Here is a 27353-nt window from a genome sequence, read left to right as displayed (position 1 = left end):
TTTTTTACATTTATGTAGTAGTAGTAGTAGTAGTGGTATTAACACCCTAACAAAAAAAAATAAAAAATAATATATACCCCTACCTAACCTTGATTCTAACCCCTCGCCCTAACGAAAAAAATAAAAAAAAATGAATTAATAATAAAAAAAAGAAATAAAAACTGATGGAAAAGCTAAAATGAAATGCCTAGCAACAAATGATGCATGAGATGATAGTTTTCTCTACTGGCTAATAAAAAAAAAACGCGCTAAAAAAAAAACGCTCAGACGCTATGCTCAGGTGTGAATGCAGCTTAAGTGCCGGTTCACATTTGTGCGATGCGGGAAGGCTGCGAATATGCAGCGTGTTCCCGCATCGCATTCGCACATCTGGCAGTTCACACTGCCGTATGCGATACGCAGGGGGTGTCAATTAAAAGTTAACGACACCCCCAGTTGCTATCGCATATCGCAGTGTGATCTGCAAGTTCGCACAGAATCGGATCGCACAAGTGTGAACCACTGTGCGATCCGATTCTGATGCGGCTCAAAAAATGCGTCATGTGCGAGTTTGCTGCGAATGCGCTGCTAATTCAGCCATACAAAGTGTATGGCTGAACTCGCATCCGCACATCAGATCGCATCTAATGAAGGAGCTGTGCGCCTTGAATTACATGCGATCTCGCAAACCGCAATAATGTGAACCGGCACTTGGGGTATAAAGAAGTGGACTTTTCTAAAATACCAAGCAGTTTTTATACGTGGGGTAAAACTAATCGTTTACATATCCTGACCACACCCACAATTTTTTCAGATTGGTTGTAAACCTCAGACATGAAATCTGAACAAAGTATACCCCTCTATAGTGTGTACTTGTCTCCATCCAGAGCACTAAGTGTCTTTTCTGTCTGCTGCCTCCTTCCTCTGCTTTCTGCATGAGTCACTTCTGAGAAGTTTTCCTGACACCAACCAAAAAAAGGTGACCGGGGAGGGAGCTCCAGCACGCAGCCTGTCATTGACAGCCTCAGCTCTGTTGCTGTGTGGAGGGAACTAGTGGGAAGACTAACAATCTCCACTTATTATAGCGTGTACCGGAGTGTAAAGGCTGCCGGTGTTTCTGTGAAAACACCAAGTTGATGATCTCCAATTATTCCTGGTGTACACTCACCGGAAATAACATCGTTGGAGTTTTTTAGGCAGAACACCCCCACGGCAAGCAGCTTGCTATGGGGGCACCCGAGCCGAGCTGCAACTTTGTGTGTCCGTTTGGCCCCACCCCCTCTCTCTCTCCTGATTGGCTAACTGACTTTGACAGCCACAGGAGCCAAGGGTGCCTAGGCTGTTTCTCAGCCAATCAGGAGAGAGAGTCCCGGACAGCCAAGGGACTCTGGGACATTGCTGGATAGAGATGGGGCTCAGGTAAGTATTAAGGGGTGCTGGGGAGGCACAGAAGGTTTTTTTTATCTTGCATGACTTTCACAATGACTTTACAATTCTTTTTTAACCTTTTTGTTTTTTCTTAAACTAACAAACATGTTCTACACACCTGCTCTGTGCAGTGGTTTTGCACAGTGCAGCCCCGATCCTCCTTTACTGGGGTCCCCCGCCGATGCTCCAGGCCCCTCCTCTTCTGCGAGTATAGATGCAGCCTGGGCGGCTCAGGACCAAGCACGCACAGGTGCCCCCCCCCCCCCCCAGGGAAAGTGGCTTTCCCTGGGGGGCACCTGTGCGTGCCCAGTTCTGAGCCGTCCAGGCTGCGTCTATAGACACAGACCTGGCGACTCGGCCCCGCCCCCCCCCCCTTACTCCCTCGTCACAGCATTTGATTGACAGCAGAGGGAGCCAGTGGCTGTCACTGCTATCAGTCTGCCCAATGACAAGGATCCTGCAACACAGAAGGTTTTTTTTTAAGGTAAAAAAACCTTGAGGCTTTAGAACCACTTTATTAATTTTACAAAAGGTGGACTAAGCCATTAAATGTAAGGAACCAAGCACCAGACGATCAATTAAAAATCCAAATATCCTTTTGTTCTTTAGAACAAAATCACAGCCAGTAGAACGGAAGTATCCGAACGCGTTTTAGAGGACAAAGCATCCCCTTCGTCAGGGCTCCCAGATCTGTATGTGAGGGAGACCGAGGTGGGCAAGTAGAACTCAGTGGCTGTATAGAGAGACGCCAGACTGTGATATCCACTGGGGAGGTCAGTCCTCGAAGTGGTAGTAAACCCACATTTTGATTTTCACCTACTGGTAAGCTTATAATAAAGATTACCTGTAGATAAAATACTAGAAAAGGGACAGCGCACAGGAGTGGCAATCGGGTGTTAAAAGAGAATCCCCAGTCAGCAAACCATGTAAATATATTTAATTTATTGGATGAATAAAATCAAGAAAGGCTGGCACGTTACCACAGGTGTACAGGTGGCAGTGAGGGCATTGTGGGATGGTAAATGCGAGGAAATTCAACGCTGAACCTCTCTGAGTTGTGAGGGTATCCAACATACCGGGATCTCTATAGAGGAAGGGAACTCACTGCGAGGAAATCCAACGCTGAACCTCTCGGAGTTGGAGGGTGTTCAACATACCGGGATCCCTATAGACTCGAGGAAGGGAATTCCCTGTGAGGAAATCTAATGCTGAACCTCTCTGAGTTGTGAGGGTATCCAACATACTGGGATCTCTATAGAGGAAGGGAACTCACTGCGAGGAAGTCCAATACTGAACCTCTCGGAGTTGTGAGGATATCCAACATACTGGGATCTCTATAGAGGAAGGGAACTCACTGCGAGGAAATCCAACGCTGAACCTCTCGGAGTTGGAGGGTGTTCAACATACCGGGATCCCTATAGACTCGAGGAAGGGAATTCCCTGTGAGGAAATCTAATGCTGAACCTCTCTGAGTTGTGAGGGTATCCAACATACTGGGATCTCTATAGAGGAAGGGAACTCCCTGCGAGGAAGTCCAATACTGAACCTCTCGGAGTTGTGAGGGTATCCAACATACCGGGATCCCTATGGAGGAAGGGAAGATCCTAGCCGGTCGCCGCCGGCGCAAACCACCCGTGTAGTGGAACCGCCAAGGGTTGCGTGATGCCTGGAAGCGACATCACTTGGTGGAACGAGGCCGATGCAGGAACCAACGTGAAAAGCAAGACTTGACAAATCGCGTGCGTGCGAAACGTATAGTCACGGCAACGGATTGGCTTGCGTTCCATGTTGGTTCCTGCATCGGGCCTCGTTCCACCAAGTGATGTAACTTCCAGGCATCATGCAACCCTTGGCGGTTCCACTACACGGCTAGTTTGCGGCGACCGGCTAGGATCTACCCTTCCTCCATAGGGATCCTGGTATGTTGGACACCCTCACAACTCTGAGAGGTTCAGCATTGGATTTCCTCACAGTGACCATTGGCATTTACCATCCCACAATGCCCTCACCGCCACCCTCACACCAGAGGTAACTTGCCAGCCTTTCTTGATTTTATTCATCCAATAAATTAAACTTATTTACATGGTTTGCTGACTGGGGATCCTCTTTTGACACCTGATTGCCACTCCTGTGCGCTGTCCCTTTTGTTTTATTCCATTGCGTTTGCATCCCATGCTTGGGACACAAGGACTGTTCTAGTGTGGATTTTCTAGTGTTCCAATGGTCAACCTCCTGCAGGGAGCTTTTGATTTTGAGTATCTTCCAAACTTGCATAGTTTAGGAGATGCTCTAGCGAGCAGCAGCATCAGCCGGTGACGTCACCTGTGCCTTCAGAGCTCTGTGCCATTGCCGTGACTCCTGCACGCATGCGTGGGAGTGACTTCATCATGGCTCCGCAATTCAAGCGGCCGCAGCCTGTGAACCTGAAAGGAAGACCAGGTGAAGATGGAAGGGTTATATTTTCTGTGTTGTGAGAGACACAGGACTCTGATCAGGAAGCCTCTGCATTGCGCTGCTGGAGGGCTTTGTTTCAAGGTAAGTCTTTAATAATGTGCCAGTATGCGATCCACACTAGCACATTATGCCTTAATCTTGCAGGGGAAACTTTTTTTTTTTTTTTTTAATATATTCCAAAAGTTTAGTACCGCTTTAATGGATTTTTTAACAACCAAGCTTGAGCCCTGATGAAGGGTCCTGTAGGACCACTTTGTGTCTCCTGAGCAGCTGAGATCAATTCTGCTATCCATTTTAATTTGGAGAAAATCTAAGCTCCAAGTCCAAGTTTTCTTGCATAAGCCTTTAAATACGCCTGCTTATTCGTCTGTTGTAATCTTGCTGGTTTGTATGGCGCAGTGCGTGCGGAGACTTGTAGCGCACGCTGTGATCTGGAACCCGTTCATACCTGTACAGAGACGGGACAAAAGTCTGGGGTCAGGAAGGAGGACAATCTCACGCTCTGTTAACTTTCTGGCTGAGATTCCACTCTGAGTCTGTTCTATTCTGTAGGGAAAGGAAGCTTTGTAACATTGAAACAATGACACAGCTTGGTATCTCCACCCATAACTGACGAAGCTTGGTATCTCCACCCAAAACTGACCTATCAGATGCTGACTTTTTTTATATCTCACCCCATTCCCACAAGGCCATAGTGAGAATGCCAACGCATTACAATAGATAACAACTGATGGGATGAGCTGCCTTGCATTGAGATTCCGGCATTCCAAAAGTATGGCCTGTCACGACTAACTAAACAATTACAATGTTTTTCCTTATTCCCAATGCAAACATTCAGTGTGTGTAGGATAGTCTGAGTTCACGTCTAAGCCATTCCTGCCAGTACAACGGGGTCACGGCTCCCTCAGCAAAAATAGAATTTAAAGTGATTGTAAAAGGTCTTTTTTTTTTTAACAAACATGTTACACTTAACCTGCTCTGTGTAATGGTTTTGCACAGAGTAGCCCCGAACCACCTCCTTTTCTGGGGTCCCCCGCCGATGCTGTGGGACAGAGTGGCCCCCGAAGCTCCTCTTCGGGGGTCCCCCGCCGATGCTGTGGGACAGAGTGGCCCCCGAAGCTCCTCTTCGGGGGTCCCCCGCCGATGCTGTGGGACAGAGTGGCCCCCGAAGCTCCTCTTCGGGGGTCCCCCGCCGATGCTGTGGGACAGAGTGGCCCCCGAAGCTCCTCTTCGGGGGTCCCCCGCCGAAGCTGTGGGACAGAGTGGCCCCCGAAGCTCCTCTTCTGGGGGTCCCCCGCCGATGCTGTGGGACAGAGTGGCCCCCGAAGCTCCTCTTCTGGGGGTCCCCCGCCGATGCTGTGGGACAGAGTGGCCCCCGAAGCTCCTCTTCGGGGGTCCCCCGCCGATGCTGTGGCACAGAGTGGCCCCCGAAGCTCCTCTTCGGGGGTCCCCCGCCGATGCTGTGGCACAGAGTGGCCCCGAAGCTCCTCTTCTGGGGTCCCCCGCCGACGCTCTGAGGAAGAGGCAAAGCCTCAGCATAAGCCTGGCTTCAGAGGATGCTGTACCTTGTGGTTCTAATGCGGATGGCACTGTATCCATTTGATATGCTTTTACCAAGACTATGTCTGTAAGTATTTTTCTACCTTTATTCAATAAAACCTTTTATAGAGGATAAGGCAGTAGGCCGGTGCGCCCTTGTCTGTTCTTTGATTTTAGTGGTCTCAGACTACCCTGGTCTTGAAAAGGGGCTGCAAGGCCGAAGTATCCAAGCAAAGCCAAGTAGAAAGTCTTCGGTAGCTGCATGAGTGTGGCTGGATGTGGTTAAAAGATTACTTCTCAGAGCGCAGGGGATGGGTGTTTTGCACCAATTTTTTGGTTTGGTCCCCCGCAGATAGTCTGGGACAGTGTGGCCCCGAAGTTCCTCTTCTGGGGACCCCCGCTGATTCTCTGGGACCGAGTGGCCCCGAAGCTGCTCTTCTGGGGTCCCCCGCCGTTGCTGTGGGACATAGTGGCCCCGGAAGCTGCTCTTCTGGGGTCCCCCGCCGTTGCTGTGGGACATAGTGGCCCCGGAAGCTGCTCTTCTGGGGTCCCCCGCCGTTGCTGTGGGACAGAGTGGCCCCGAAGCTGCTCTTTTGGGGTCCCCCGCCTTTGCTGTGGGACAGAGTGGCCCCGAAGGTGCTCTTTTGGGGTCACCCGCTGTTGCTGTGGGACAGAGTGGCCCCGAAGCTGCTCTTTTGGGGTCCCCCGCTGTTGCTGTGGGACAGAGTGGCCCCGAAGCTGCTCTTTTGGGGTCCCCCGCCGATGCTCTGGGACAGAGTGGCCCCGAGGCTCCCCTTTTGGGGTCCCCTGTCAATGCTCTAGGCTCCTCATCTTTTCTATGTGCCAGTATAGGAAGCCACTTCCTATGGTGGCATATATGCTCAATCCCAAGCTGGGCTGTGTGTGCCTATTGACACAAACAATGCTGCTTGCTCCCTCACCAGTGGATTTGATTGACAGGAGCAGGAGCCAATATGGCTCCCACTGTTCTCTGAGTCCAGTGAGGATAGAAAGGGCAAGAAAGCAGCTCCGCTGCTCTCTGGCACAGCGCTGGATCAAGATCAGGCTCAGCGCTGGATCAAGATCAGGCTCAAGTAAGGCAAAGATCTTTCTCTTCTCTATGTGCCACTACGTGAAAACTACTTCCTTTAGTGGCACACGTGTGGGCTCAATCCCGAACTGGGCTGTGTGTCTATTGACACAGTGCTGCTTGGCCCCACCCCCCCCCCCCTTTTTTTGCTCCCTCCTCACTGGATTTGACTGACTTAGGCCCCTTTCACACGATCGTTCCGATTGAGTCTGCCTGTCTGTCTTTTTCACGTGGACCCAATCGTACCCTACATGCACCTCTATAGAGCAGCAGATGTAAACGGACTTTACACCCGCCTATCTCCAATTCAATCCACTTAAAAAAATAAAAATAAAAAAAACAGAAGGAGATCCGTCCCCTTCTGTCTAGGCTGATTGGTTAGGAGGGCCCATAGAGTAGAGCCGTGTCTGTGTCTAGCACTGCCCCCTTGAGGACTGCTTATTTCTTCACTTTTGGGTACCCCTGCGTTACCATTAGCAACTGCAGCATGCACAATTCAACACTTTACTCCTTGGCTCAGTCAATGAACAGTCCAGGGGTATGTAGTTGTTTTGGTGTTTTATTTAAATTGGGGATGGGAGAAGGGAACAGTGGGATACTCTAAATCGAACTATTCACAATGGTTGAGGATTTCTTACTTGCGATACAGCCAGGCTGCTGATTCATCTTGCCACTAGGTGAGTTTTAGATTAAGTCTCTGTGCAGGCAACTTGATGGGATAGATTATCTTCAGGATACCCTCCTAGTATCCCCTTTCACTCCACAGACTTGACACCGTCCTCTGACTATTCTACACCGGGGTGGCCCCCCTCAGGTCAGGCCCCTAGACACAATCCCCTGTACTCCCGATACTGTTTTTCTAGGGTCTCCAGTGTCTCTACCTCTCCAGTCAGTTCTCCTGGACCTCTAGGCTCAGTTCCTTTCCACTGGTCCCCAGGCCGACTGCTTGTGACCACGTGCCACCACTACAGAGGAGGAGGCAGCAGCCACCCTCCCTCCGGGACTCTGCTCACCAGCCAAAGACCCCGCAGCACATGTGCTTCTGGCTTTTATACAATATCCCAGAGTGCACTAAGACAACCAATCTCTGCCAATCGCTGGGACTGTATCAAAGCCTGTGTACCCATTGGTCAGGTTTCCTCCCACTGTCCAACATGCCTCCTTATTGGACCAGTGTGAAACACTATCTATACCCAATGAATCGCACACTGAGCAGACCTAACTCACAGATCCTGCTCTCTGGTAGGCAGAAAGAAATAAAGATTAACCTGCTGCTCCTCTGATAGGCAGACAGAGCCAAAAACGATACTCTCTCTCTAGCACCTACCTAGGAGGGTGCTACATGTGTCTGTCATCTGCCCGCTCTGCTCCTTGTGGCCCATGACCGGTTACCAAGTCGCTAAAGTTGCCCTCACTCCTCAAAAGGTGTGTGTGTATATATACATATACACACATGCACACACATACTTTTTTATTTTTGAGGGGGGGGATTTCCCACACATTTTTTTTCAAGGACTTGACCCCTGGACTAGACACAGATCTTCCTAATAGAAGTGCAGAGGATGCATGGTTGGTGGTCTTGCACCCACAGTGCTGGAGTCCTGCCTGTGCGGAATATGTAGATGCTTTGATAATCGGAATACATTTCCCAATTCAAAATCCTGGACCTGAAATTGTTCATAGTGTATGAGTGGCTGAGGGTGGGACATTAGATTGTACGCTCCTGTAGGACAGGAGTAGAGTTGAGCGAACACCTGGATGTTCGGGTTTGGCGGGTTCGACAGAACTTGGAAAAAAAAAAGTCTGGGTTCGTGACCCGGACTTAACCCGAACTTTGTCCCGATCCCGAACCCCATTGAATTCAATGGAGACCCAAACTTTTGAGCACTAAAATGCCTCTAAAACAAAAGTGGAAAGGGCTAGAGGGCTGCAAATTGCATCAAAATCATCTTAAGAGCATGGCAAGTGCTCTGCAAACAAATGTGGATAGGGAAATAACTTAAAAGAACATAAAAAACAGAAAAATAAAAAATAATCATCTTGAATGATGTAGGAGGACGAGGCCCATATGGAGTAGGAGGTTGAGGTGGCGGAGGATATGGCGGTGGAGGAGGAGGACGAGGCCCATATGGAGTAGGAGGTTAAGGTGGCGGTGGATGTGGCGGTGTAGCTGGAAGCAACAGTGGAGGAGGACGAGGTAGCCAACACTGGTTTTTGTTTTTAATTTTATTTCTTTTTAAATTGGGGTACACCCCAAAAGAGAAAGGTTAAATACAACAATGGCTGGGTAAGGCCGGTATACATGTCTATTCTGCACAAGGTACGGACAAGTCCTGTGGTATCCATGCCTGGTTGATTTTAATAAACGTGAGCTTGTCCACATTGTCTCTGGACAGGCGGCTGTGCTTGTCTGTGATCATGCCCCCAGCCGTGCTAAATACACCTTCAGATAATACACTGGCTGCAGGGCAGGCCAGCACCTCCAAGGCGTAAAGGGCAAGCTCAGGCCATGTGCCCAATTCGGAGACCCAGAAGTTGAAGGGGGCAGACCCATCATTCAGTACGTCTAGGAGTGTGCACACATACTGCTCCACCATGTTAGTGCTGGGTGGTGGTGCTGCTGGTGGAGCTCCTGTTGCAAGGAGAGGACGTGGTCGATCTGTGACCGCTACACGCACAGGTGAAACACCTTTCTCAGCTGCGAGTAGGCGACAGAACATTACAGCAGTATTTGGCAGGGCCTAATGCGCCTCTACAAATGTTGAGGCCAGAGCAAGTACAGGCGATAGTAGATTGGGTTGCTGACAGTGCCTCCAGTTCCTTCACATTGTCTCCCACCCAGTCTTCTGCTGAAAGGTCAGAGTTGCCACCTGCAGCCGATGGCCATCAATCTTTCACCTCGCCCCCTTGCAAATCAGCCAAGCAGTCTGAGCCCCAAGTCATGCAGCAGTCTCTTCTTCTTTTTGATGACTCTGTTAGCATGGTTTCCCAGGGCCATCCACCTAGCCCTGCCCCAGAAGTGGAAGAGATTGAGTGCACCGATGCCCAACCACTTATGTCTCTTTGGCGCATGTCCTTCCACCACTGAGGATTGCAGTGCGCTTCAGTTTGCCTCCTGTTCCTAACTCCTCCTACTTCGCTTCCTCATCCTCTACCGCCTCCTCATCCGGTCTGCCGGTTTTGGGGGAAAAACCACACACCGCGCAGGAGTTGTGGAGGGGCATTGAACAGCAGACCGATGAGTGGTTGGTGCCAGTGAGCCTCAAGCCCGGCCTGGTGGTGCGCGATAATGGGCGAAATCTCGTAGCAGCTCTGGGCCTAGCCGGTTCGACACACATCCCTTGCCTGGTGCATGTGCTGAATTTGGTGGTGCAGAGGTTCCTTAGAAATGACCCCGATATGTCAGAGCTGCTGCAGAAAGTGCGGGCCTTCTGTGTGCACTTTCGGCGTTCTCACCCTGCTGCTGCTTGCCTGTCAGCACTGCAGCATAACTTCGGCCTTCCCGCTCACCGCCTCATATGTGACGTGCCCACAAGGTTGAACTCCACCTTGCACATGCTGGCCAGACTGTGCGAGCAGCAGCAGGCCATAGTGGAGTTTCAGCTGCAGCACGCATGCATGAGTCGCTCTGCAGAACAGCACCACTTCACCACCAGTAACTGGGCCTCCATGCGAGACCTGTGTGCTTTGTTGCGCTGAAACATATGCAGACTAAGCCACAATGTAATCTTTTTCCCCTAAATGGGTGTTTATTGAATAGCGGAATAGAACAACAGTATCCAATGAGTGTATCCCACAGTAAAATATGCAGACTAAGCCGCAATGTATTATTTTTTCCCTAAATGGGTGTTTATTGAATAGCGGACTAGAACAACAGTATCCAACGAGTGTATCTCACAGATACAGACAAAGCCGCAATTTAATATCTTTCTGTCCCCTAAATAGTTTTTTTTTATTTCAAGGTGCAATACAACAGTATGCAATGGGTGTATCTCACTGTAACATATGCAGACAGGGCCGCAATCAACTTTTTTTGCCTCTAAATGTTTTTTTTTATTGCACGGCGCAATCCAACAGTACGCAATGGGTGTATCTCACTGTAACATACGCAGACAGGGCTGCAATAAACTCTTTTGTCCCCACAAATGGTTTTTTTTTTGCAAGGCGCAATACAACAGTATGCAATGGGTGTATCGCACTGTAATGTATGAATGAAAAATAATTTCTTTCCCCTAAATACTGTAAAATAATTATTTTCCCCTCACATTGGGGCTTTTTGAAGAGCAGGTTAGAAAAGCAATGTCTGTCTGACATAGTCTTTAAAGTTAAATATGAAGGAAAATTTTTTTTTTTTCTTTTTTAAATGCAGATTAAGCACACACATATGCACTGAGGTTGCATGAAATATGCAGCACCACACCCCTAACAGCCAGGTTGAATACTGTTGTTCTATTCCGCTATTGAATAAAAAAAAAAAAAAAAAAACATTTGAATGAAAAACTGAAAAATAATTTCTTTACCCTAAATACTGTAAAATAATAATTTTCCCCTCACATTGGTGCTTTTTGAAGAGCAGGTTAGAAAAGCAATGTCTGTCTGACATACATTCTTTAAAGGTAAATATGAAGGAAAAAATGTTTTTTCTTTTTTAAATGCAGATTAAGCACACACATATATGCACTGAGCTTGCATGAAACAGACTGATCAATTTTTTTTGTTTCTCCCTTCTCCTCCTCACTTGGCTTAGGTCAGGGCATAAAGATCGTTCTACTGCGCCCCCACAAAATCAAATCAATGTAGATCGCTGTATGATAAAGCAGATTTGTTCCTCCTATGCTTTCCCTACAAGCAATCTCTCCAGCCTCACCCTACAGTAAACTCCTATCTCTCCCTCAGCAGCAGCAGTCAGGAACCTCTCCCTACAGTAGTTATAGCAGAGTGAGGCGGGGCGCTGTGTGACTCCAGCTTATATAGAGTCTGGGTCACATGCTGCACTGGCCTATCACAGCCATGCCATTACTAGACATGGCTGTGATGGCTTCTAGGGCACACTAGTTAAATGCTTGCTGATTGGCTGCCTTGCACTTGTTGAAAGCGCGCCATTAAAACTGCGCCAAAACATTAAAATAACATTACCGAACAACGGACAGTACCCGAACATACAATGAATACCCAAAAGTCCGGTATGAACACGAACAATACAGTCCAGGTTCGCTCAACCCTAGACAGGAGATGGTTCAAACGCTTTAGTAGTGCTGCAGAGAAAGTGTCCGTGAGAGATGAAAGAACCCAACTGATAATAATCGGGACAATGTGGACGAGGCAACTTTTGAGGGCTTTAGAGTGAGAAAATGACTTCACATTACCGGGATATTCCGGTAGAACTGGTGGTATTCAACCCACTTATTAGTGACATTCTACTGTATTTACCCACAATAAGGCCTCATTTTCTAAGGAGAGGAAACAGATTACCATTATTGGGTCTCCTTATCTATTCTAATCCACAGATTAAATCTATAGCTTGGATTATTGGTAAATGGCAGCCCTGAAGTGATATTGCGTTCCAGGACAACAGAGGATAGAACTAGGAGTGGCAGCCAAACAGGCATTGTGTATTGTATTACATGTATACATCTACAGTATGTGGCCGGTGTTCAAGCACAGATTATTTTTATGTATCTGTCCACTATTCTAATACCTCAAGGTCTTTGTCTGTCTGTGTCTCTGTCTCTGTCTCCGTGTCTCTGTCTCCGTGTCTCTGTCTCCGTGTCTCTGTCTCCGTGTCTCTGTCTCCGTGTCTCTGTCTCCGTGTCTCTGTCTCCGTGTCTCTGTCTCCGTGTCTCTGTCTCCGTGTCTCTGTCTCCGTGTCTCTGTCTCCGTGTCTCTGTCTCTGTGTCTCTGTCTCCGTGTCTCTGTCTCCGTGTCTCTGTCTCTGTGTCTCTGTCTCCGTGTCTCTGTCTCCGTGTCTCTGTCTCCGTGTGTCTGTCTCTCTGTGTCTGTCTCTCTGTGTCTGTCTCTCTGTGTCTGTCTCTCTGTGTCTGTCTCTGTGTCTCTGTCTCTGTGTCTCTGTCTCTGTGTCTCTGTGTCTCTGTGTCTCTGTCTCTGTGTCTCTGTCTCTGTGTCTCTGTCTCTGTGTCTCTGTCGTTTGTCTCTGTCATCTCTGTCTCTCTCTAGGATCTCCGTGGGATGTCTGTACTCACAAGGCCCTCGTCCGCAGGTCACTGTCTTCAGTGGTACCAGACAAGAATCATGGACATCCTCCCTCAGTCAGCCCTCAGGAGTCCCTGGGTTTCAGCATCTCTGACTATGGCTCTACCTGAGCCATAGTCAGACCACCTGAGGCCGCATGGCAGCCTGCACTGGGGAGAGGCAGCAGTCCTGTCTCTTCTGAAACAAATCTCTCTTTTCCTCTAGTGCATCCACCCCCCCCACAGTTAGACAGCACTTCCTAGGAGCACACTTAACCCCTTGATCACCCCTGGCGTTAACCTCTTCCCTGCCAGTGTCATTTAAAATAAGTAACTGTGCATTTTATTTTTAGCACTGATCACTGTATTGGTGTCACTGGTCCCCAAAAAGTGTCACTTAGTGTCAGATTTGTCCACCGCAATGTCGCAGTTCTACTAAAAACCACTGCCATTACTAGTACAAATAATAAAAAGTCCATAAATCTATCCCATAGTTTGTAGACACTATAACTTTTGTGAAAACCAATCAATATACACTTTTATTTTTTTTTTTTTTTACCAAAAATATTTAGCAGAATGCATATTGGTCTAATTTTTTTATTGGGTATGTTTTATAGCAGAAATTAAAACATTTTTTATTTTTTTTCAAAATTGTGATTATTTTTCTAGTTTATTCCCCAAAAAATAAAAACCTGCAGAGGTGATCAAATACCACCAAAAGAAAGCTCTATTTGTGGGGAAAAAAAGACATCAATCTTTCCCCTAGTCTGTAGACGCGATAACTTTTGCGCAAACCAATCAATATACACTTATTGGGATTTTTTTTTACCAAAAATATGTAGCCGAATACAAATTGGCCTAAAATTATGAAAAAAAAACAGATTTTTAATTAGCAGAATGTAAAAAATATTGATTTTTTTTTTTTCAGAATTGTCGCTCTTATTTTGTTTATAGCGCAACAAATAAAAATCACACAGTTGATCAAATACCACCAAAAGAAAGCTCTGTTTGTGGGGAAAAAAAAGAAATCAATTTTATTTGGTTACAGCTTGGCACCATCGCGTAATTGTCAGTTAAAGCAATGCAGTGCCGTATCATAAAAAATGGCCTGGCCTATAAGGGGGTAAAACCTTCCGCAGCTGAAGTGGTTAACAATGCCACAAATCAAAGTTATTCCTCCCCGAACCCTTGAGAGCCGATCACTTCTTGTGCTCTCTGCCTGTTCACAAGAATGGGTAATGGGGGTGAGGAGGAGAGGTTATGGAGATGAGTTGGGCATAGTTGCCAACATTTGAAAAAAATTTCCAGGGACACTTTGCAGCACAGCTATCAATTACTTACCACACCCACTTCCCTGAAGCTCCGCCCACTCCGCATAATTAATCTCCGCCTCCTTATCAGATTATAGGGTCTACTCCATATAGAAAGAATTACAGGGAATTTTTAAACTTAAGGCCAAAGTAGCAGAGTTGGAATAATTCTCCCATTCAGCTGCACTACTTCTGCCTAAAGTTTTAAAATTCTCATCACAATTCCCTGCAATTCTAAAGTGTCAAATGTGCTCAGGTGTGACCATACAAAAAATGTATATATAAATAACGTGCAAAGTGTAAATAAAACCTAATTAAACTATCTGGTATAATTGGGTTTTAATGGCGCCATTGCGTAACTGCGCATGCGCCCGCCTGGCTGAGCTTTCCCAAGAACGGCGCATGCGCAGTTGCGATGTCGGCACGCAACCATTTATTTTATGGGCACCGGCTGCCCGATTAACGGGCTTGTAAATTACCCGGGACAGGCTCCTATTTGCCGGGACTGTCCCGGCAAAAATGGGACAGTTAGTAAGTATGGGAGGGGTGTCTGTTCTTTGCAATCCATCAGTAATGAAGTAGGCAGGGCTGACACATAGGGGCTTATGAATTCAGATCCATGTTGTCACGTCAAAAAGGAAGGTATGAGCGCACTGTATTTCTGGCACATCATCCGTTATTTTTCTGTACTTGTAATGTGTTTGAAGAAATAAAACCGGGGAAATGTGCATGTCATCCAAAGCTCTACTAAACTTGTTGTGTGTTTTTTTTTTTTGGGGGGGGGGTGGGGGGGTTTCCTTGACATCCACTTTAAGTCTTCTAGTCTACTGAGCCCATTGCATTGTGAGAAGCAGCATGGAGGGAGGCCGCGCACTCAGATGTTCTTCTGTGGAATGTTTGCTATTGCTAACTCCCGTCCTATTGTGCCAAGTGTTGTATTTCACAGAAAGTTATTCTTGGTCTTTTAGTGACCTTTGGGGAAAACATGCCTTTGCTGATATTGTGCAGCTTTTAGTTTATAAGTTCAGTGATTGAACGGCATTTGGTTGTGTGAAGGAACTGTACTCCACATTGTAAACAGAAAATACCGGAGCAGATTGTTTTCACACCAAACCATTAGCTAGAATTTGTCAGCGTCTCTTCATTAGCCCCATAAAGAGAACCTGTCATCAAAAGAAGCCTCCTGCCCTCCTTATTTTATATCTAGAGATTGTAAGAGGTGGAGCTGGGACACATAAAGGTGGGCAGAAAGATCCACAATGCCAGGTGGAGAGGAACTAAGCTGAGAGCCGAGGCTGGGAGACCTTCCTGTTGGTGGGAGACCAAGAAGAGGTCAGCGACTGACCCAGACCACCGGACTCCACTTATAACTGAAATATTGCTTTGGACTGTTATGTGGTGGTGGTGGTGGGGGGGGGGGGGGTGTTGTTGAGGGTGATGGGTGTCTTCTAATCAATGTTGTGAGTTATCATGCTGACCAAGTCTATGGCATTATTAGAATACAGTCTTCATGACATGTCTTATTTTGCATTACAAGTCTGTTTCTCTGCACACTGTAAAGGTTATCTGTTGTTCTTGCTGATCTGGCATTGAACTCCTCATTAGTCACATCGTTCAGATTTAATTATTTGAATGTAGCTCACATGACTCAACATGCTGGAGTAGCCAGACAGGTTCTACTACCTGTGTCAAGTAATGTACCTCTATCTATTTACCTGTTACCGGTCTATTCTTCCTTGCTTCCTTATAATTCTTTCCTGCTTCCTTTCATTCATCCATTCCTCATCCCTTGCATTTATCCATCTGTAAAAATAATCGCTCAGTTCCCTCCCACCTATCCCTACATCCATTCTTCCCTCCATCAATACATCCTATCCCTCTCTCCCTTCCATGCATCTATCCATCCCTCCTGCCTACCATACATCAGTCTATCCCTCTATCAGTCCATCCAACCTCACCATACATCTAGCCATTCTTCCACCTATCTCTACATCCATCTATCCCTCCTTCCTTTCATCAATCCTTCCTTCCCTCCTATATAACTGTTCATCCCTTCTTCTCTCCATACATCTGTCCATCCCTCTGTTCATTTGTCCATCACTCCCCCCCCCTTCCTTTAGTACATCTGTCCATCTCTCCTTCCCTCCATACATTTGTCCAGTCCCTCCTTTCCTCTATATGTCTGTCCATTCCCTCCTTCTCTCCTTGCATCTTTCCATTCCCTCCTTTCCTCCGTGCATCTGTCCATTCCCTCCATCTCTTCCATACCTCTGTCCATCCCACCGTACGTCTGTCCTTTCCCTTTCTTTCCTCCTTACATCTGTCCATTCCCTCCTTGCCTCCGGACATCTGTCCATTCCCTCCTTGCCTCCGGACATCTGTCCATTCCCTCCTTGCCACCGGACATCTGTCCATTCCCTCCTTGCCACCGGACATCTGTCCATTCCCTCCTTGCCTCCGGACATCTGTCCATTCCCTCCATCTCTTCCATACCTCTGTCCATCCCACCGTACGTCTGTCCATTCCCTTTCTTTCCTCCGTACATCTGTCCATTCCCTCCTTGCCTCCATACATCTGTCCATTCCCTCCTTGCCTCCGTACATCGGTCTATTCCCTCCATCTCTTCCATAAATCTGTCTATCCCTCCGTACGTCTGTCCATTCCCTTCCTTTCCTCCGTACATCAGTCATTTCCTTTCTTTCTCTCCGTACATCTTGTCTATTCCCTTCCTGTCCTCCATATGTCTGTCCCTTCCTGTCCTCCGTACGTCTGTCCATTCTCTTCCGCCCCCCCCTTCCTTTTCTTCCCCTCTGTCCATTCCCTTTTCTGCTTCTCTGTCCATTCCCTTCCTTCCTTCTCTTCACACATTCAGAATCTTTTAATTTTATGTTGTGCCTGAAGACAGCCAGCACATGAAATTACTTAGAAGTTAAAAAAAAAAAGGGCAAAAAACAAGTATTGCAACACTGCACAACAGCACACATGTGTTTAAACAATAACATGCTCTGTGTGGTGTGAAGGAGCCATTAGTAATAGGAAATCTCCTTACTGGTACACCGCAAAAAAAAAATGACAACGTTTTATCATTCTCTATGCTATGGCCCTTTATTTATCCACCTTGGTTGCTACTGGCAACACCTCCTCTGCTTCTTTCAGACCCCCTCCTTCTCCCCCCTCACAATGATTTATTACGTCCTTGCAATACAAATAATGTACGATTCTAGAGTGCATTTTCATTTTTAAGGCCCTGTCAAAGTCTTTGAGTTCAAGATGTTAAATTCAACACTTGGATCCTATATTACTCCAGCGAGGTGCTGAAGCAAACAGGAGCAGTGTTGGCACTCCATGTCAGTCCAAGGCATGGGGCAGAACGCAGTGGAGGAAAGCCTAGTGCTGGGCGTATTCCGGAGGCTTTCGCTGTCCGGGTCGTCTTGGGCCAGGCGGGACAGTCTGTCAGCCCCAATCGTGTCTCTCTTCAACAAAACTGTAGAGGAGAGCTCTGCCAACATCAAAGATATTTCAGAGAACCTTTCTATTTTTCTGAGCCGTCTCTTCTCTCCAGACCCCAGGCTTTACCAGGAGTTCACCGAGCGGGGGCTCATCTCCAACAGTCAGGAGTCCGATGACGACCTGCTGGAAGACAGCACTACACCGGCCGAGCCACGTCCAGATAACTGCATTGTGGTGAAGAACTACCGCCCTGCCCAGCTCATCTGGGGCCAGCTTCCTCAGGTTGGTGTGTCTTTGTATAGTCAGTGTCTGTGGGGTGGCTAAAGGGGGCCTTCAGATGTTGCATGAATGTTCACCCAATTTGATCATTGACAGTTGGATTGGAGAATGTTTGTATGTTTTGTAAGCCTTACATGTCTGTGTTAGACAACTTTTTTGGGAGACAAGTTGGCTGGCTGGGTTTAATTTTCCTTGGGTAATCACCATTGTTTCCCCCCTAAAGGAGGTTGGCATCCAACATGTCTTTAGAGTTTCCTTTACTAAAGACCACAACATGCACATTCACCCTACACCAATGTACTTGTTAATTGGTGTGCATGCTTGGCTGACCAGCATCCAGTGTCCATAGACCATCTATCAATGGTGCCAATTCTTATAAAGTCTTCTTATAAAGTCAAAGTGGTTGCCATGGGAAAATGCAGCAGCGGTGTCATTAGGAGGGGAGGTCAGGTTCCTATCTGGCTTCAAGAGACAGAGTCCCTACATAGACAGTCCAATGGGTAACCATTATTTGCCCCCTCCATTGTGGCTATCCATTGTGCCTAAGCATTTTCTTTACCTTCTCTATAGGCACAAGCATGCCTTCACCCTACACAAATGTACATGCTTGTCCATTGTTTGGGGTTGTACATGCTTGACTAACTAGTGTCTGTAGACCACCTTTCAATGATGCCAATTCCTATAAAATCCGTGGCTGCCATGGGGAAATGCATCAGAGGTGTCCTTGTACGCAGAGGAGAAGCCAACTTTCCTATCTGGCATGCTTGGCTGACCGGCGTCCAGTATCCATAGACTACCTTTATGACGACTATTCTTATGAAATCCATGTGGCTGCCATGGGGAAATTCATTAGAGGTGTCCTTGTACACAGAGGGGAAGCAAGCTTTCTTATCTGGCTTCAAGAGACCGGGTCCCTGCGTAAAAAATCCAATGGGTAATCGCTATTGTTTGCCCGCCCAAAGAAGTTGGCATCCAACATGTCTAAGCATTTCCTTTACCTTCACCATAGACACAAACATGCACATCCCCTCCCCCCCCCCCTCATCACAAATGTTCATGCTTGTCGATTTTTTGGGCAGTTTGGGTTGTGCATACTTGGCTGTCCAGTGTCTGTAGACCATCTATCAATGGTGCCAATTCTTATCAAATTCAAGTGGCTCCCATGGAGAAATGCAGCAGAAGTGTCCTTGCACACAGAGGGGAAGTCCTCTTTCCTATCTGGCTTCAAGAGAGAGAGTTCCTATGTAGAAAGTCCAATGGGTAATAACTATTACCCCCTAAAAGAGGTTGGCATCCAGTGTGGCTAAGCATTTTCTTTACCTTTTTCATTGACACAAACATGCACATTCACCCTACATAAATGCACATGCTTGATGATTGTTTGGCGGTTAGGGTTGTGCATGCTTGTCTAACTGGATATCAAGTGTTTGTAGACTGCCTATCAATGGCGCCAATTCTTACAAAGTCAATGTGGCTGCCATAGGGAAGTGCAGCAGAGATGTCCTTGTACACAGAAGGGTTGCCAACTTTCCTATCGGGCTTCAAGAGAGAGAGTTCCTATGTAGAAAGTCCAATGGGTAATTATTACCCCCTAAAAGAGGTTGGCACCCAGTGTTTCTAAGCATTTTCTTTACCTTCTCGATAGACACAAACATGCACATTCACCCTACATAAATGTGCTTGCTTGTCGATTGTTTTGGCAGTTTGGGTTGTGCATGCTTGGCTGACCGACATGCAGAGTCTGTAGACCACCTCTCAATGGTGCCAATTATTTTTTGGTGGTTTTGAATTGTGCATGCTTGGCTGACTGGTGTCTAGTGCCCTTGGGTCTCCTATCAACAGCGTCAATTCTTATAAAATCCAAGTGGCTGCCATGGGGAAATGCATCAGAGGGGTCCTTGTACACAGAGGGAAAGCTCACTTTCCTAGCTGACTTCAAGAGACTGGGTACCTATGTAGAAAGTCCAATGGGAGCGCCAGATGCCAGAAGGGAACACAAATTGATATAGGGGGCAATGGCTTCAGTGGGGCTGTTCCCAACACAAACCGGGCATCCTTAAAACTGGGTGGTCCAGCGTTTAGCATCAATGCGCAAATTTGCCAATGGGAGCACTAACATTTATTACCTAAGGCGTTCAAGAAAATCTAAAACAACCAACATGTTTCGAGGTCTAAGGGTCTCCCCTTTTATTCATGGCTATAGAACAAACACAAGATTGGCGTACGAATGGTAGTGGAGACACAAAATCCAATCACATAAAAATTCTCATTCGATAAGACTGTTTACTACACAGGCCTATAGTTATATTGATTCATATTATCTGCATCTGTAGTAGGTAACGACCGGTATGCGCTTTCCCCGATATATCGGAATCGGCCCCGGAGGTTACCGGTATTGCCGATATTGTCGTGACGTCATTGCTTATGTTGCGCCACGCGTCTCCGTGCACTAGGACAGCTTCTGCCTTCTTAGGGCGCCTCCCTCAGCCTCGTCTGGAGTCGGGGAGTCTCGGGAAAGTGAGTGTACAGTGCACACAGTGTGTTTAACACAGCTGCCATACATACGTCCACCCACAGGCCTGTACCAGCCAGCCACCCACCACACAGGGTTCCAGCCAGCCACCCACCACAGGGTGCCAGCCAGCCAACCACCCACCACAGGGTTCAGTAACAGATTTGTGTTGAAAATTGTATTTATTTTGCAAAACTTTAAATGTTCAAAATATCGGCTGATACCGATATGCAATGGCCAAAGTATCGGTATCGGCAACGAAAAACCGATATCGGTCGATCACTAATCTGTAGTAAAGTATCATATAGCATTTGAATTTTTACACAACTAGATTTACACACAACCATCTGTTTACCAATCTATAGTCGTGAATAAGGGTGAGACCTCCAGTCCCTGACAGGTACATGAAACAGGCACAAGCAGTGACAACTTCACTGTGGTAGCGCAACGGAATTCTAAAGGGTGTCAATGCCACACTTTATGAATTTCCCTGAATTTGTCTTCACAGTTTAGTTACCCTTTAAAAAATGCAGCGCTCACATGGATTGTGCACGATCTAAAAACTACCCCCCCCCCCCCCCTTGTCACATTCAGCAGCAGTACCACCCCCAACCACGACTCATTCAGGACTAATGAATACCACTCTATATGGGCTTGTTCACACTTGAGGTCGAGAGGTGGTAAAAACAGGCAGTTGAGACTCGTTTTTATCACCACCCCCCTTAAGCTGCAAAGCCAGCCAGACGGGGTTATACACATGCCAAAAAAGTATACCCCTTGTCACATTTGGCAGGCATTATCGCCTGCTGCATCAATCAAATTGGGCCATGCCACAGCTGGTGCCTAGTGGTTGCCATGCAGTGGTATACCATTACAAGGTAAAAAAGGGCAGTGTGGAGGTGACCTCCTGTCAATCACCTCTGAAAAGCAATCACATTTCAGAGGGGAGACGAGGGCTGCCACACATCCAAACTTAGCCTATATCTCCTGTGTACTATAGTTTTAAGCCCTTTAACCACTTAAGCCCCGGAGGATTTGGCTGCTAAACGACCAGGGGGTATTTTGCGATTCGGCACTGCGTGATTTTAACGGACAATTGCGCGGTCGTGCGACGCTGTACCTAAACGAATTTGGCGTCCTTTTTTTTCCCACAAACAGAGCTTTCTTTTGGCGGTATTTGATCACCTGTGCGATTTTTTTGATCACGCGCTATAAACAAAAAAAGAGCGTAAATTTTGCAAAAATAGCAATATTTTTCACATTTTTTTATATGAAATTCCCCCCAAAAAAAATGTAAAAATCAAAATTTTTTTAACATTTTCGGCCAATTTGTTTTATGCTACCTATGTTTGGTAAAAAAAATCGCAAAAAGCGTATTTTGATTGGTTTGCGCAAAAGTTATTGCGTTTACTAACTAAGGGATTTTTGTCATTTTTGTTGGTTTTTTTTTTTTTTTTAACGCGTAATGGCGGCGATCTGCGATTTTTTTTTTTATTTTTTTTTTTTTTTTTTTTGCGGTACTGCGACATTGCGGCGGACAGATCGGACCCTTGACTGACATTTTTGACACTTTTGGGGTTACCAGTGACATTTCTACAGTAATCAGTGCTATATATATGCACTGTTACTGTAAAAATACACTGGTAGTGAAGGGGTTAACTTTATTTGAGAGGGAGGGGCTGTGTGTGTCCCTAGGGGCGTGATTCTTACTGTGATTGGCTGTGGCTTCAGCTGTATGCAGAGTGATCAACGGATCTACATAGTAGATCCGTATGATCATCTCTCATACAGAGGGGAGAATGACAGGCAGCTTGTTTACACAAGCTGCCTGACTTTCTCCCTCTCCCCCGCCGATCGCAGAGTGGCCGGCGGACATCGGGTCCGCCGGTCACATGCGCGGGGGGGTCCGTGACCACGCGGGAGCTGGAGCGGGCCTCCGGCGGCGCGCGGGAGCTCCCTAGACCCTCACAAGCTAGTGACGTAACCTTACGTCACTTTGCCTGTGAGGGGCTGACCGCCGCCGTAGATAGTCGTGCGGCGGTCGGCAAGTGGTTAAAATGATAAAGCTTAATTTTCCAGCATGCGCTTTGAAGCAGAACTTTACCCATAGTTTGATAGTAATGTTTTTTAACAAAAGAACATACATTCCACATCATTAAGTATGCCACCAAAATGAGTGTGTGCTGGAAATTACCTTCAGCATTGCTCCTGTTCCTTCTTACCTGGGGGCACCATTTTGTTGAAGCCCAGAGCAGCCACTTCCTTACTGAAACCCCCCCCCTCTCCTTGGTCTCAAAAACTATTATGCACCTTTCTGTAATTAAAATATGTACATTTTTGGCCTTGATTGTATGTCTTGGCTCAGTTAGAGAAGAAGGATGACGGAAGCTTTACAGTACTGAAGTTCACAGGCTGCCAAAGAGGGAGAAAGAAGAGAATATGAGGGAGATAATACAAGACACTATCCTTGTAAGTTTCCGTAGAATTCAGCAGAATTTGTCCTGTCACCTCTCCTCCTGACATTCTTTTCTCTGTCCCTAATCTGTGTTCTGCACAGTCTGTGTCATTCCTGTTGTTCCCACCCCCTTCAGCTAAATCTTAAAGCTGTCAGCTGATCAATCTCTAGTTGTTCTGATTTTAGGCACAGTGCTGAGAATAGAGTGCAACCAAGCATGTGCAGAACAGGGAGAGACCGTGCATTACTGGATTTTACACAGTATAGACACTTATTTTTAATGTTTTATATAGATGTACCTGCAAAAGGGGCCAGTCTGAAGTCCTCTATCAGGACTTCATTTTCAACATTAATTTCCAACATGTCAAGCAGTCAATCCATTACAAATCCGCATTGTGTTTCCATGCAGTTGTCACTTTTCAGGCATGCAGGCAAAAACATAGGAAGCATTTTTAGAGTGTTAGAATGTAATGTATAAGAAAACCTCCAGGATCCTCAGCAATGTGCTCATCACCCGCCTCTGATTGGTCCCGGAGATGTATATTGCTTGGTGTGTCCCCTATGAACCAATCTGTAGACATTCGGTGACTCAGCTGAAATTGTACCTGGAATTCCCAGGGTGAGATGAGATAAGAACCTGTAACAGAGCTAAATATTATTACAGGAAGTCTATTATGTTTTATTACAGGTAAACATTTCTATCTACACCTGTGTAACCTTACTAGCAGGTGAGCGGCGTCGTGTCACATGTCCCATTACCTCCCTTTAAATTGAAGAGAAAAAGAGGACCTGTATGCAGATTTTCAGCAGGTCAATCATGTGATCTCTGGGCGCACTGGTTCCAGTTGGTCAGCATTCCAGGACAGGGACAACCCCTGGGAAAGGGGGGGGGGGGGCGATAACCCAGAGCTGAGAATCCATTTATAAAGTCTGTGACCCCCAAAGTTCAAGAGTCCAGCAATTTTAATAAGTTGGAGAACACAACAGCCAACACGTTGTGAGGGAAAACTCCCCCTTCTTCAGGGCTACAAGAATAACTCCCAATGATTGTCAACAATGTGACCTCTCCGTTCAGACTCAAGCAGACCAGATGTTTTCTGGAGCGGATGTCCAGACAAATATTGTCCAGCATGCTGAACAATTCTTGCTTTTGATGCTACCCATGTTCTGTGACCCCAAAATACACCATGATGATGTGAAATAAAACCAGGCCAGCTATTCATAAAACTATAATTTCTATTATTCAATTTTATTATTATTATTATTATTAATATATTTTATTAAGGTTTTTTTTATCATAATTTTTAATTTATATTATGTATTCATTTTATTATTATCATTACTACAATGTGTGTGTGTGTTTGGTTTTTTTTTTTTTAATTGTTTTTTTCTTTTCTATATTTTATTTTTTTATTAGAAGCCGGCATTCTAGATAGCATCACATCTTAATAAATAATAATATTCCATATATATATATAATATATACTTTTGTGTGTGTGTGTTTTTTTTTTTTTAATATATATTTTATTTTATTTATTTATTATAGGTGCAAAAAGCTGGCATTCTAGATAGCATCACATAATACGAATGATTATTAATATTACTAAAAATATATATACACTTCTCAAAAAAATTTAAGGAACACTTTAGATCTCAATGGTGAAAAATATCTATACAGATATAGACTGGGCAATGTGTTAGGATCTATACTGGTATGGACTGGGTAATGTGTTAGGATCTATACAGGTATAGACTGGGTAATGTTAGGGTCTATGCTGGTATGGACTGGGTAATGTTAGGGTCTATGCTGGTATGGACTGGGTAATGTGTTGGGATCTATACTGGTATGGACTGGGTAATGTGTTGGGATCTATACTGGCATGGACTGGGTAATGAGTTGGGGTCTATACTGGTGTGGACTGGGTAATGTGTTAGGGTCTATACTGGTGTGGACTGGTTAATGTGTTGGGGTCTATACTGGTATGGACTGGGTAAGGTGTTAGGAAGGAAAGGATGCCACATCGTTTGATGGAAATGAAAATTATAACCCCACAGAGGGCTGAATTCAAAGAAGACACCCCGAAAATCAAAGTGAAAAAATGATGCAGCAGGATAGTCCATTTTGCTGAAACCTCATTCAGGAACTCAGAATGGTCCTCAGTAGTTTGTATGGCCCCGACGGGCTTGTATGCATGCCTGACAATGTCGGGGCATGCTCCTAATGAGACAATGGATGGTGTCCTGGGGTATTTCCTCCCAGATCTGGACCAGGGCATCACTGAGCTCCTGAACAGACTGGATGGGCAGAAACATAATGTCCCAGAGGTTCTATTGGATTTAGGTCAGGAGAGGATGGAGGTCATTCAATGGTATCAATTCCTTCATCCTCCAGGAACTGGTTGCATACACTCGTCACATGAGGCTGGGCATTGTCGTGCATCAGGAGGAAACCAGGACCCACTGCACCAGCATAGGGTCTGACAATGGGTCCAAGGATTTCATTCTGATGCCTAATGGCAGTCAAGGTGCCATTGTCTAGCCTGTAGAGGTCTGTGCGTCCCTCCATGTATATGACTCCCCAGACCATCACTGGCCCACCACCAAACCGGTCATGCTGAACAATGTTACAGGCAGCATAACGTTCTCCACGGCTTCCCCAGACCATTTCACATCTGTCCCATGTACTCAGGGTGATCCTGCTCTCATCTGTGAAAAGCACAGGGTGCCAGTGGAGGACCTGACAATTCTGGTCTTCAATGGCAAATTCCAATCGAGCTCTACTGTGCCGGGTAGTGAGCACAGGCCCACTAGAGGACGTCGGGCCCTCAGGCCACCCTCATGAAGTCCATTTCGGATTGTTTGGGCAGAGACATTCACACCAGTGGCCTGCTGGAGGTCATTTTGTAGGGCTCTGGCAGTGCTCATCCTGTTCCTCCTTGCACAAAGGAGCAGATACCGGTCCTGCCGATGGGTTAAGAACCTTCTACAGCCCTGTCCAGCTCTCCTAGAGTAACTGCCTGTCTCCTGGAATCTCCTTCGTTGTCTTCAGACTGTGCTGGGAGACACAGCAATCCTTCTGGCAATGGCACGTATTGATGTGCTATCTTGGAGGAGTTGGACTGCCTGTGCAACCTCTATAGGGTCCAGGTATCGCCTCATGCTACCAGTAGGGACACTGACCCTAGCCAAATGCAGAACTAGTGAAAAACATTCAGAAAAGAGGAGTAGTGGAAAAAGTCAGTGGCCTCAACCTGTAAAACCATTCCTTTTTTTGGAGGTCATCTCATTGTTGCCCATCTAGTGCACCTGTTAAATTTCATTACAACCAAAGCAGCTGAAACTGATTAACAACCCCCTCTTCTACTTAACTGAGCAGATCAATATCCTAGGAGTTTAATTGACTTGATGCTATACTGTGATTAAAAAGTGTTCCTTTTTTTCAGCAGTGTATATAATAGGAGGGGTGTGTATATTGTATATGTGTGTATTTTATTTATTTATATATATATATATAATGTATGTATATATACATTATCTATATGTGTGTGTATGTATATATGTAAATTATTATTATAATAAAAAAAAAAAAATATATATATATATATATATATATATATATATATATATATAATTTAATATATATTCTTTTATTTGTTTTAGGTGCAAGAATCCGGCATTCTAGAGAGCATCACACCAGAGGAACGTAAACGACAAGAGGTATATATTATGTATATACAGGAAGCCTCGGGTGATACATCCTCATTGTGTTTTTATTATTTCCGCCCAGCATTCTTCATGTGTTCGCCGTCCTTCCAGTTCAGTTCTTGTTATGTGAATAATACAGACACACCTGACCGGCTTTAAAGCAGAACTCCAGCCTTCCCTTTGGTCTTGCAGAGGTTGTAGTGGCTTCTCTCCTGGACAGGAATGGCTTCCTCTGATATCACTGCACACTGCGAGCTTCTCACAATGTGCATTAGAAGCTGCAGCAAGTCAGATAAAGCCCCGCCTTCTATCATGGCGGGAGAACGTCCAGCATCCTCTCGTTCTATCCTCCCAGCCTGACTGTCTCTGTCCCGCCCCTCCCATTCATTGGATTTCAGTTCTGTCAATAGTCGAGGTTCAGTATCACATTTGGATGGAGCGGTCTGCATGCAAATACACCCTGCCTGGGAACGCCCATTCACCCAGACTGACACCCACCCATCAGGGCATTTTGATATTTGCATAACTCCTCCCAAGAGCCGGCCCACTGCTTGCATCAGGGCTGAGGGCTCCTGATAGGAGTACTGAGGAAGGGTGCTGATGAACAGCAACCTGCTGGCCCCTCCCACCATCCATGATGTGCTTGCATTGCATAGAGAAGCCCAGAGATCCAGTGATGACTTTACTGGATCTAAAACAAGGTATGTAATGAAAACACAAAGCTTTTATTTATTAATTTCAAACTTCAGCAACTTTAACCACTTGCCGACCCCCCCCCCCCGCCGCAGATATACTGCGGCAGGTTCACTCGGCTGCACAAACCACCATACCTGTACGGCAGTTTGCGGGAGCACTCCAGGGCGCGCGCCCGCCCCCATCAAAAATATGTCGCAGAATACAAATTGGCCTACAAGGGTGAAAAACATTTGATTTAACATTTTTTTTTTTTTTTTTTTTTTTTTTT

General features: G+C 46.1%; 1 protein-coding gene across 1 annotated transcript in view; it reads left to right on the top strand.

Annotated features, from left to right (window-relative positions):
* ARHGEF16 (Rho guanine nucleotide exchange factor 16) overlaps positions 1 to 27353 on the top strand; it is a gene marked incomplete at its 5' end in the record, with an annotated part of 69976 nt that overhangs the window by 9463 nt on the left and 33160 nt on the right. Inside the window, 2 exons of the mRNA XM_082273304.1 lie at positions 17551 to 17720; positions 26345 to 26401. Of these exons, the coding sequence (XP_082129430.1) occupies positions 17551 to 17720; positions 26345 to 26401 (227 nt within the window). The remainder of the gene's footprint in view (positions 1 to 17550; positions 17721 to 26344; positions 26402 to 27353) is intronic.

The sequence above is a fragment of the Pelophylax lessonae genome (genome assembly GCF_965119305.1).
Source record: "Pelophylax lessonae genome assembly, chromosome: 12".
In the NCBI taxonomy this organism is placed as follows: domain Eukaryota; kingdom Metazoa; phylum Chordata; class Amphibia; order Anura; family Ranidae; genus Pelophylax; species Pelophylax lessonae.
This window is presented reverse-complemented; position numbering and strand designations above follow the sequence as displayed.